Here is a 12,530-nt window from a genome sequence, read left to right as displayed (position 1 = left end):
GGCTCTGTGCTGACAGCTCAGAACCTGGAACCTGCTTCAGATTCTGTGTCTTCCTCTCTCTCTGTCCTCCTCTACTTACACTCTGTCTCCCTCTCTCTCTCTGTCAAAAATAAATAAACATTGAAAAAAAAACTTAAAAAAAAGCTATTGCATAGGTTAGATACTGCCAATTACAAATCAAAGTCTGTAGGTAACAGATATTTAACCAATGGAACATCTCCTTTGTTCTCCACATCACAGATAGATTGAATATATAATAGTGTCAAGAATGCAAAGATGAGTTTCAGAATTTTCCTTCTAATACATATATTATGCCCATGGCAGTATGATCCAATGCATGAGTCTGAGCTAAATTTCTTGCTAGGGAGTAGCTCTAACATCTCTCGAAGTGTTCAGCTCCTAACTGTTTCTAGGTAGCTTTGTATATGAGACAGATGAAAGGAATTTAGAAATAATTAGTCCTTTTCTTTCTCATTGAACACAGTAATCTGGATATAAAAATGATGTCTTCAGAATCTAAAATATAGAGAATAAACTGGGGGTTGCTACAGGGGGAGGGAGTTGGGAGGGTGGGCAGAATAGCTGACCAAGATTAAGAGGCACAAACTTCCAGCTATGAAATATATAAGTCAGGGGCATGAAAAGTACAGCATGGGAAATTTAGTCAATAATACTGTAATAATGTATTGTGTGCATGGTAATACACCTGTCCTTGTAAGCATAGCTTAATATATAGAACTGCTGCATCACTATGTTGTACACCTGAAACTACTGGAACATTGCATGTCAACTGTACTTAAATTAAAAAAAAAATAATAAAATTACCATTAACAAAAATCTGTCTTAACCTGTTGTGCTACCAAGAAGTGTAATCGTAACTATTTTTATTCAGGAAAATAACTAGTAAATTATATCTTTGTCATTATAGTCCATTTATTTCTAAATGTTACTATAAGAGAGAATCCCAATGTGAGATGTAAGTAAGATACTTTTGCAGTATCCCTTGTTGACCAAAATCCTCTGAAAAAATATACTTTTCAGGCGCTTTGTGCTCTATGAATAGAAAGCTGTCTTTAATTTATCCATGATTATAATTTTGAGAGCCCCGGCAGAGATATCTTTGGGCAGTCTTATTTCCAAGATCTTTCCTAGCGACCTGGTTTTTTCTTCTATGTCTTATTGCAATTAGGAACCATCCTTTGGACTTAAAAAAAAAAAAAAAAAAAAAAAAAAAAAAAAAAAAAAAAAAGGTCCTGCTGTTTTAAACAGTTGCAAACTGCTTACTTATCAGAGAAAAAACAAGCAGTGACAGAATGCTATTTTGTTAAGAAACCACTGGTGATTCTTACTTGCTTCTAAGAGTGAACCAGACTTCCCTGGAGGGTTCTCCGTTCTACTTCCTTGAGCAGTTGAAGTGACAGCACAGGTAAAACTCTGCTGCCCTAGAGAGAACTGTGTGCTCTGTTCCTTTCCTGATAGGAATCTGGAAGTGTTCGCTTTCCAAGACCCTGGCAGTGACTTGAATGTTTACATTGTTAATGCTCTGAGCACAGGTAATGGCAGATTCAAACATGACCAGCATGACCAACAGAAACAAAAGGTTTATTGATAAGGATCACCTGTTCGTGACAGAAGACAAGGAGGCTGCAGGGGATGGGGTTATTGGGGCAAAGAAAAGGAAAATGGGAGTAATGCTAGCCTTAGAAAGAAAGCACTTGATGGTTAAGGAAAAAATCCCTTAGATCCTTTCTAGTCTCATTGCTCTCATAAATCAGAAATCTAATAAGATGGGTAATAAATACAATGTTCTTACAGTTCAGAGTGTACTCTGCATTTGCATGGAAAGCAAAAGGCAGCGAGGCTGAGTTTCAGTACAATTAATCACTGGAATGAAAAAGTGTTCTGTGTGCATATACTGATAATACATTGTGCTTAAGTAGTTGGTTCTTCTCGTTTTAATTGAGTATCAGGCATTCTCTTGGTTTTCTGCAAGCTCAGGCTTTTTGCTCTTGTTATCCGTAAAATTGGAAACACATTTTAAACTAACTTTCCAGGGACAGTGTTTGCATGTATATGTACCATGGCATTTGTACCTCTGCGTATGTATAAACACAGTGAATTGTGCTCTCACTGGAGTAGTGTTGTGCTCACCTTGGGTTTATTGTTGACTTTGCCCGTAACCTGGTGGAGGGAAATTTGCTATGCAATTCATTGTGTAAAAACCTTGGCCTCTTTGATTTGAAAAGTCCTCAAGTTATTTTCAAGATTTCCTAAGCACCACTTGCCAGACAGTGCATGTGCTACTTTGTATAATTTCTGCTGGTGTTAAAGCCTAAATGGCTTTTTGGACCTGTCCTGCAGTGTGGGTCAGGTTCCTGAACATCTTACTCTCTGGACCGTTGGCAGTGTCTCTGAAGTTGTAAATACAAAACTGCATTTCTTTAATGGTCTCTTATTTAGTCTTTTCAGATGCAGACTGCTTCCATTAATACTTTATAAGTAGTATAGATCATGAATAATTGTTCAGCGTATTTTAGGCTGATGACAAGATTATCAGCCTAGTATGAAGACCTGTGGATTATAGTTTATAACAAAAATCCAAATATTTCAAAGTAAGATTTATTTTCAATTTCTGTATTCATGTTAATTTCCTCATTTTGACAATTTTATTACCATTTTGTAAGACCTTGTCCTTGTCCTTAGGAAGTGCATTCTGAAGTGTTTATGGGTAGGGCATTATGTCTGTAACTTTAGATGATCTTTGCATTATACATACATATGAGTAAATAAACATAAATATGAATACAAATATATATACATATTTATATATACATATTATGTATATATATGCATATATATATGTGTATATATATATGTGTGTGTGTGTATATATATATATATATATATATATATATATATATATATATAAAGATGGACACACAGACACCCGTACTGAGAGAGCAAGACAATTATAAAACAGGTATGGTAAAATTTTAAAAATGGGAAATCTCTGTGAAGAACATATTCGACTTCTTTGTCCTTACAGGTTTTATATAAGACTGAAATTACTTCAAAATAATTAAAACATATGGTCACACTGATGGTGAAATATAAAGCTTTGTAATATTTTTTAAAGGACATTTTGACAATGTATTTGCAAAGCCTTGAAATATATATTGGTTGAATTAATAACTCTACTTCTGGGAATCTAGATTAAAGAAATCACCATTGACATCTGTCATGATGTACTTGTAAGAGTGTTCACAGGGTTTTGTGTATTTCAGCAAAGGTGTATTAGAGCAAAATCTTCATGGTCTTCTAAATATACAACATCAGAAGATTGACTTCGTCAAAAAATTTTTTTCTTTTAAGATTTTTTTAAAGTTTATTTATTTTTCAGACACACAGAGAGAGACAGAGCACAAACAGGGAGGGGGGGGGCAGAGGGAGAGGGAGACAGAGAGTCTGAAGCAGGCTCCTGGCTGAGCTGTCAGCACAGAGCCCGACGCGGGGCTTGAACCCACGAGCTGTGAGATCATGACCTGAGCTAAAGTCGGACGCTTAACTGACTGAGCCACCCAGGTGCCCCAGAAGACTGACTTTCTAATCAGGATGTGCCTGCATATATACCATGCAGTGTTTAAAACTTATGTGGAGAAAATTTTTATTGTTTTTGAAAATATTCACAGTATTATTAACGAAAACAATCTAGTTCTGAAGCAACAGTGTTTTGTTTTGTTTTTCTCCAATTTTTCTCTATGGTAAAATACACCATAGAATTTACCATTGTAACTGCTTTTCAGTATACAATCCAGTGGTACTAAATATTTTTGTAATGTTGTACAACTATCAACCTCATCCATCTCCATAGCTCTGTTCATCTTGTAAAACTGAAACTCTGTACGTATTAAACATCAGCTTCCCCCAGCTCCTGGCAACCACCACCATTCTACTCTTTCTCTTTATGATTTTGACTCCTCTAAGTATCTCGTAGAAGTGGAATCATACACAATGTTTGTCTTTAAGTTACTGGCTTATTTCACTTGGTATAATGTCCTTACGAGTCAGCAAATTGTAGCATATATCGTAACACAATAAGGTCGAATAATATTCCGTGTATGTAAGCATGTACCACAGTTTGCTCATCTTTTCACCTGTCAGTGGACAGTTGGGTTTCTTCCACATTTTAGCTATTGTGAATAATGCTGCCACGGACAAGGGTGTATATAATGCCTTCTTGTGAAATAGTTTGCTCATAAGCTTTTTTTTTCTATTCATTGAAATGATACTGCAAAAGCATGTGTTAAATGCTAATAGTAATTTTCCTAAGTAGTGAGATGATGGCGATTTTAGTTATTTCATTAGTTGGTGCTTTTTAGTTTTTATTCATGGACTATGTAATATTTTTAAGTGAAAAAAAAATGTTACATTGGGTGAGATAGGGTCCCCAGGCAAAACATTTAGGTAGCCATACAGTTAAAAGTATAGAGTGCAGTTGGAAAACCTCTTGTTCATAGCAACCAAAGTCATAAATTACAATAATACCCTTAAAAATTAAATAAAAGTAATCACTCTCTCAAGGGAGTATGGTCCCCATAGTAAGAACACTGCTAATTCTGTTACTACATAAGTGCACCTGGTTTTAGGTCAGTTTTCTCAAAATATGTTTCAGAGACTACTTGCATATAAATCATCTGGGATGATTGTAAAAAAATAAAATACTTGGAACAAAAATCTCTGAGGTTACAGTCAGTAAATATGCATTTGTATAAAGCTTTCCAAGTTTAAGAAATCATGCTGTAAGTAAATCTGATTTGTCAAGAACTGCAGTTAAAACAACATGAATAATATTTAATAATTTGTTCTATAAAAGGATCACACAATAATTCTTTGAGTAGAACATACCCATTATTTTAAAATATGATGCAATTTATGGAAAATTTAGCAATGTGGTTTTGAAAGGCATCTTTGTTTGAAGTGGTGCACATCATATCTTCTGTATTTGGCAACTTTTGAGGAATCCTGTTCCCTCGTATCCATCATAAGATGACCGTGTTTTTCATGTACAAAGAATATAGACCAGTTTTTTTATCCAAATTCATGATATGGAACACTCCAGAAATCACACGAGAAAAGCCTGTAAACCCATCAGCTGGATCTGAAATAAAGTTGAACTACCTACTTCTATTTTGGGGGTATTGATCCATTTACATTCATTCATACTCTATACTTCTATTCTGTGTCAAGCCTATTCCTTCCAGAGAGGAGGAAATTCACGCTCTTGAAATAAATGCCTAGGTGAACAATGATTCACAGTAGTTGAACTTATTTAATTTGGAATACGTATATATATATATATATATATATATATATATATATATGTATTTACTATACAATTATATATTTATATATATTAATATATACAAATATACAAACATATTAATACAAATACAGATATATATTAATACACACATATATATTTACTATACAATATACAGTATTCTTATCAATTGGCAGATTAAAAGGATCTTTTATATCTTGTATATGGGGCTTAGCAAATGCTTTTAGGAAAGAGTTGCTTCCTAATTTTTAAGTAAAAAATATTCTCCATATTATGGCTCTCTTTCTTTTTAATTTCAGATTTTGTTGATGGACCTATACACCACAAGGCCTTACTTATATCTGTAACTGTCTGTAGTTTGCTATTGGTCCTTATTATTTTGTTCTGTTACTTCAGGTAAGTTTCTGACACGTGGATGTAGAATTCTGAGTTTGAAATATGATCCTCATACGACTGTTCCACCTGTTATTTTTCGCCGTAGCTTTCTTTGACCGAATTAAATCTTAGATTTCCCTGATACTATCAGTTACTTTTGAAAATATTTGTCCTAATGAAGCTGTTAATAGATACCTTCTCATTTCTGTTTCAGACATCAAAGCCACCCAGATAAATTTCACCCTTAGGGAATTTAGGATAGTTAGGGAATTCAGGAGCTACTTGTTACTAAGGTTTGATCATAAGTGAAGAAATGGCCATGTTGAACCTAGAATCATTCTAGTAATTCCTTATTTCCCAAGTTAACAATTTTCCCTTAATACTGAAAAATTTTAAACCACATTTTTATTAGTGATTCAGCTAAAATAAGCTCAGTTATTAAAGTTAAGTGAGAGTTACTTTTTGTTCACTAAGAACTTATTTTCTACTTTGTGAGATATCAAGGACCTTTAAATTTTTATCATTTGCTTTTTGTAACACTCATTTATGATACTGTTCTGCAAATAGGAGTTGATTCAAGTAAATTCATTTCTAATTGGAGGCATAATTATTGACAAGATGTTTCTAAAGTTTAAATTTCTTTCATTTGTCTGTATTATTGCTTTATACATTATCTTAGATGAAGTAGTTTTCTGTTATGTCTTTTGTAAACCCCAAATTTTCAGCTTTAATTAGGGACCTTAAGGGGAGAAATTTTAGGCAATGAGTAGTGGAACCACAGAAAAATATTGAACCCCTGCTGGGAAATAGGCAGTTGAATGGAGAAGAAGAATTATAGATGGTTGAGACCAAGTAAAAACATGTAGCTTACTTAAAAAATAGGTTAGCAAAATAATTATGATTTATATTTTGAAAATCATAACTAAGGGTAATAAATAGTAAGCATGTATCTTGTATTGGTAAAGAAGTACTAGCATTTATCATGTAAGGATAATAAATACTAAAATTTATCTTCTCTTGTGCTAAAATGAAATCTGCTGTGATGACTGTTTTGTTTGCAGTGTTTTACCCATCATTGCAATTCAGTATCTTAAATTATCTTCCTCTGTGCATCTTTAGGTATAAAAGACAAGAAACCAGGCCTCGGTACAGCATTGGGTTAGAACAGGACGAAACGTACATTCCTCCTGGAGAATCCCTGAGAGACTTAATTGAGCAGTCTCAAAGCTCAGGAAGTGGATCAGGCCTCCCTCTGCTGGTATGAGAAGAACATATCCTGAATTTAAAGGAAATGTCTTCTGAGAGGAAATGTCAATAAGTATGGGGTTTCATTTTACTGAAACAGATAGGGTAGTGGACAAAGAGAAGCTCTACACTATCAGTTAGACATCAGATCTCAGATGAAGGGCTTTCTGATAACATTTTGACATATTGGGGGTAAGGTGATTGTTTTTCAGTGTAAGTGTATGGTTACAATCCAGACCCTTAGACATTCTGATAAGGAGAAGATTAGAAAACATTTAAGTATGGAGCCATCTTCCCTCTGCTTTCAGTAAGGATAGTGTTACTGAACTTTGGCCTGGCTTTTGAAGGCAAAAGTATTACAACGAACTGGGATCTGAGTACTTCTCCAGGGGAAGAAGACTGCATTTCAGCTGGAGGACTTATGTTTCAGGATGAAGTCCTGGCTTTTCCATTCATGAGAGGTATAATTTTCTGATAGTCAACATCGCCAAACTTGAAGAAAACATACAGTGAATCCAAGGCATTTGTTTTAATGAGAAAACATTTGATTCCTTTATAGACCATGCAAAAAAGATTGTTGGGATAGAAAATAACAATTATATTTATATATATATATATATATATATATATATATATATATATATATATATATGTATGTATATATTTAACAAACTCTTAAGATTGATTTACCTAATCTTTATTGTCTGGTTCTGACTTTGGATATCATATTTACTTGATTGTTTTCATGACCTCTTATTGTAGTACTAAAAGTTTTTTTTTAATCTCAAGTCAAGAATTATAACTTTTTTGAGATATAAAAGCTATATGTACTTAATGTATAAAAGTATATATTTCATGTATACGATTTGAAGAGTTTGGGGATAAGTATACATCTGTGAAACCATAACCCTAATTTATGCCATGAGCCTATTCATCATCTCCAAAAGTTTCCTCCTGCCCTCTTGTTATTTTGTTCTTGTTATTTTGTCTTGTTTATTTGTTGTTATTTTTTTTAATGTAAGAACATATAATGTAAGAACTACTCTCTTAGCAAATTAAATTTTTTTTTAATGTTTATTTATTTTTGAGAAGAAAGAGTGCAAGCACAAGTAGAGGAAGAGAAGAGAGAGAGACACACACAGAATCTGAAGCAGGCTCCAGGCTCTGAGCTGTCTGCACAGAGCCCGATGCGGGGCTCGAACCCAAAAACCATGAGATCATGATCTGAGGCTAAGTCAGATCATGGCTTAACTGACTGAGCCAGCCAGGCACCCTCTTAGCAAATTTTTAAGAATACAATACACTACTGTTAATTGTAGGCATTGTGCTGTGCAACAGATCTCCAGGGCTTACTTATTTTGCATAACTGAAACACTTTTCTCTTTGATTAATATGTCCTCTGCAGGTAATAGACCAGACAGAAGATAACTTGTGAGGTAGTCATTATGACCAAACTGATACTACTTAGGATGTAAATATTTATTTTACTGTAGAGGTTTTTATTATCAAATTTACTGTTTTTTTAATTGTTAGAATTTAATATGTAGCAGATACGGTTCTTATATTTTAAAATCTGTATATTATAATTTTTTAAAAGAAAAGTACAAATATGAAAATCCCCTTCAGTATTAATGAATCAGATGTTTATGCTCTTGGAACTGAAACCTATTTGTTTTCCAGTGTTTTCCTCCTTAGAAGTTATAATAAATCTCAAAACTAAAGTACATTTTAAATTTCTGAGTATAATTTAGTGACACTTTTTATCTTTGAGATAAGTTCCTATTCTTTCAAGCATTGCCAATTCCATTAGTACATTTATTAAATTACGAGAAGCTATATTATTGTTAGAAAAGAAGTGCATGCAAAACTGTTTATGTCAGAAAATGTTCTGTAGATTTCCATACACAGTGCTCTGTAACATCTGTAAATTAAATACAAAATTTCTGTAATAAATGTGGGAAGTGTCCTCCCTAGTCAGTAATTTAACTATTTGCGGATTTGTCTCTCAGCTGCTTAGTGCCCTTGGTGCCGCTGTTCCCCCATTTAGAAGTGGAAATACATTGAACATTTCCTTGAATAGCATGTTTGAACTCTTCTGGAGAGTTCCTTATTTACTTCAGGCTGAGTGGCTTAATTGCATGTCAGCAATGCTTTAATTTTTCAATCCTTCGTTTAGAAAACAGCATTAAAAAACAGATTTTATCTTTTTTCCTAAAAGCTTCTAGTCTGATATGGGTGCTGTTAATGCCTCTGGCAATGGTTAGCATGACCTCTTGAATTAATAAAATCATCCATGATGCAAAAACAGAACCGACCCTAGTTGGTAGACATCTCTGGTAGGCATAATGCCCCCCAAAATGTCCTAATCCCTGGAATCTGTTATTTTACGTGGCAAAGGGGACTTAAGGTTGCTAATCAAGTCACCTTGAGATGAGATTATTCTGGATTATCTGGGTGGACTCAGTTGTATTGGTCCTTAAAAGTGTAAACGTATAAAGAAACATTTCAACTTTACTTGATTCAAAGCACATTTCTGCTAAGAATTCATTCCAGTTTTCTGGTCAGATCTTGTGAGAGTTTTGTATTAGGTTCTTTATATATGCCTCCCAAATTATGTAAATTATCATCAATACTTAGCCATTTCAGTGCATGGAGTTCTTACAGTATTTTCATGTGAGTACAGATGGGCCGCAGATCATATGTAAAGAGACATTTAACCCTTAGACCACTTTCCTCTCATATTTTCTTTCTCTTTGTTTCTACTGCTCTCTCTAGTTCTTTAGAGCTCTCTTCAAGCTTAACTTCCTCTCCAGATCTAACCTGCTCTTTTTCTTCTACCTGTCCATTTTACATTTTCGACTGTGACAATTAACGGTTCCACTTCAGAGTGTAATTTTCAACAATTATTTGCTGCTTCCTTCTTTTTCATTTGTCTTCTGTTTCTTTACATATTTCATACAGTGTTCCGTGGCATTGTACGTCTGAAAATTCCTGTATCTGAAATCTGAAGGGGTTCAATCTACTTGGGTTGTTTTTCTTGACTCTTATTTATAGTGGCTGTTTCTTTTGGTTTTAAGGAATTTATTCTGTGGGATCTTCTTTTCCTGTCTCCCTTCCTTCTCCCCCTTCATTTTCTTTCTTCCCTACCTGCCTCGTCTTGGGAATTTCCTGTATTTCTTTGCGAGGCCAATAACTCATTATAGTTTTTTATTTCTTACATCTTACCACGATCAAGTTGTATGGTGGCAAGTGTTCCTTCAAGGTATCTAACAGCTGGCTGTAGTGGTGGGATGAAAAATATTCTGCAAGTGATTTTCTCTGGAGAGTATTTCTGTTTGTTCTTGCTGGAAGCCATGGGGTGCTACCAACCTCAGGCAAATTTACTGTCACTCAGTGGTCCCAACTTAATGCCAAAGCCCTAGGTTCAGTTTCTCTACTTTTAAAGGGGTCAGAGTTTAGATTCCAGATCGCAGTGCTCATGTTATTCTTCACCCAGACAGCAGCTTGGCTTTTGTATGTGCTAATGGTTACTGTTCCCTGCTCTGGTCTCAGCTCTTCCCTCCCTCCTCCTCCCCACCCTCCTCCCTCTACCCTGACCTTCTTACTTGGAGATTTCCTTTATTTCTTTGTGTCCAACAATGCATTGCAATTGTGTTTCATTGTAATTTATCCAAGATCAAGTGTATGGTGGGTGAGTCCTTTCAGAGTGTCCAGTATCCCGCTACAGTAGTGGGAGTGAAAAGTGTTTTTATTCTGCTAGTGACGGTGAACCATTCAGGTTTTTTTCCTCTATGAGAATGATAATAGGTAGAATGAAATATTTAATAATGTAGAAGCAATAATTCAAAAATTCAGAATCCATAATCAATCTCAAAAACATTTAAAAGGGGAGAGTATAAAATAATAAATAAATATAAATAATGTGTCTATGTAAAGAAAAACTACTGGCTAAATATATTTTGCATGCAGTAATTGTTTCTTCTCTGGAGGAGGAAAAAAAAAAAGATTAAACAAATCTGTAGTGCTGCGAATACACTAACAGTGTGTTTTGGGATTTAACAGGTCCAAAGGACTATAGCTAAGCAGATTCAGATGGTGAAACAGATTGGAAAAGGTCGCTATGGGGAAGTTTGGATGGGAAAGTGGCGTGGCGAAAAGGTAGCTGTGAAAGTGTTCTTCACCACGGAGGAGGCCAGCTGGTTCCGAGAGACAGAAATATATCAGACAGTGTTGATGAGGCATGAAAACATTTTGGGTGAGTCGGTACAGCGGTATTCAGGGTTTCCTAGATTTCCTCTATTTTCTGTTAACATCTGCCTATTAACTCATCTGTCTAGACCTATGATGAAATATATAGACATTTTCTTCTTGGCCTGAGCCCAAGAACGTCATAAGTTTCTACTGGGAGACCTCACAGGAGGAATGACTAAGCCACTTCTGTGAATGAATAGTGGGCTGGAAATGGAATACTCTCCAATAATTTTTTCTTCAGGGACAGGAAATGCAAATGTAATACCAGAATTTCTTAGGGTTTCTTAGGGATTTGAAGGAGCACATGTTTAAATGTTGTGAAAAGTTAGAGAAGTTTTATCTGTAGGGTGTGTGTGTGTGTGTGTGTGTGTGCGCGTATCCAGAGTTTATATTGAGAATTGATTTTTAAAACATTTTCTCAAGTTAGAAGTAATGTACCTGCATCATCCAAGTTGGAAAGAGTATAATTTAATATGGAGTGTAAGCCCTGACTCCAGACCTGTTTTGTAAACCGTGGCTTATGTATACTATTTACTGTAATATAATAACGTAAATATCAATGACTGACTAGAAAGGGCTCATGTTTTCAGGTACAAACGCTTAATGTTCCTCTACCTCTACTGTTTTGATGGCCTCTGGTTGGTATTCATAATTTAATACTGTCATAGGCATAACCATAAAGCTGAACGAAATACTAAACAAAGACACCTCTGTGACAAGGAATGGTATTTGGGAATATGAATTATTCTTGATAGTATTCAGAAAACACTTGGCTTCAAACCTTTTTGTCTTTCTTCCTTTTAGGGTTCATTGCTGCAGATATCAAAGGGACAGGGTCTTGGACCCAGTTGTACCTAATTACAGACTATCATGAAAACGGTTCCCTCTATGACTATCTGAAGTCCACCACTCTAGATACAAAATCAATGCTGAAGTTAGCCTATTCTGCTGTCAGTGGCTTATGTCATTTACACACTGAAATCTTTAGTACCCAAGGCAAACCGGCAATCGCCCACCGAGATCTGAAAAGTAAGAACATCCTGGTGAAGAAAAACGGAACGTGCTGTATAGCTGACCTGGGCCTGGCCGTCAAATTTATTAGGTTAGTATTAAAGTGAATGAATACACTTTTTATGATTCTCTTCTATCCCTTTTTTATAGATTGTACATTCTGGCATTTGGTGCTGCTAAGAAATTTAGAGGAGGAACCTTCTTAATTTTGATGTTTCTTTGGAGAGAAAAAGTAGAAACATTAATTTGAAGAAACACGTATTTGTGTCCTGTTGTTTCTCTGCTCCTCGGTGACCTGGCTTCTAGA

At 35.0% G+C, this 12,530-nt stretch overlaps 1 protein-coding gene across 3 annotated transcripts in view; it reads left to right on the top strand.

Moving 5' to 3' along the window:
• The window catches only part of BMPR1B (bone morphogenetic protein receptor type 1B), a 412,007-nt gene that overhangs the window by 379,085 nt on the left and 20,392 nt on the right, over positions 1-12,530 (top strand). For all 3 annotated transcript variants that reach the window (XM_042984157.1, XM_042984155.1, XM_042984158.1), the window contains 4 exons: positions 5,641-5,737; positions 6,836-6,974; positions 11,024-11,216; positions 12,017-12,314. In XM_042984157.1, coding sequence (XP_042840091.1) covers positions 5,641-5,737; positions 6,836-6,974; positions 11,024-11,216; positions 12,017-12,314 — 727 coding nt within the window. The remainder of the gene's footprint in view (positions 1-5,640; positions 5,738-6,835; positions 6,975-11,023; positions 11,217-12,016; positions 12,315-12,530) is intronic.

The sequence above is a fragment of the Panthera tigris genome, chromosome B1, assembly GCF_018350195.1.
Source record: "Panthera tigris isolate Pti1 chromosome B1, P.tigris_Pti1_mat1.1, whole genome shotgun sequence".
Classification (NCBI taxonomy): domain Eukaryota; kingdom Metazoa; phylum Chordata; class Mammalia; order Carnivora; family Felidae; genus Panthera; species Panthera tigris.
Note: the sequence above shows the minus strand (reverse complement) of the source record. Positions and strands in the feature narration are given on the sequence as shown.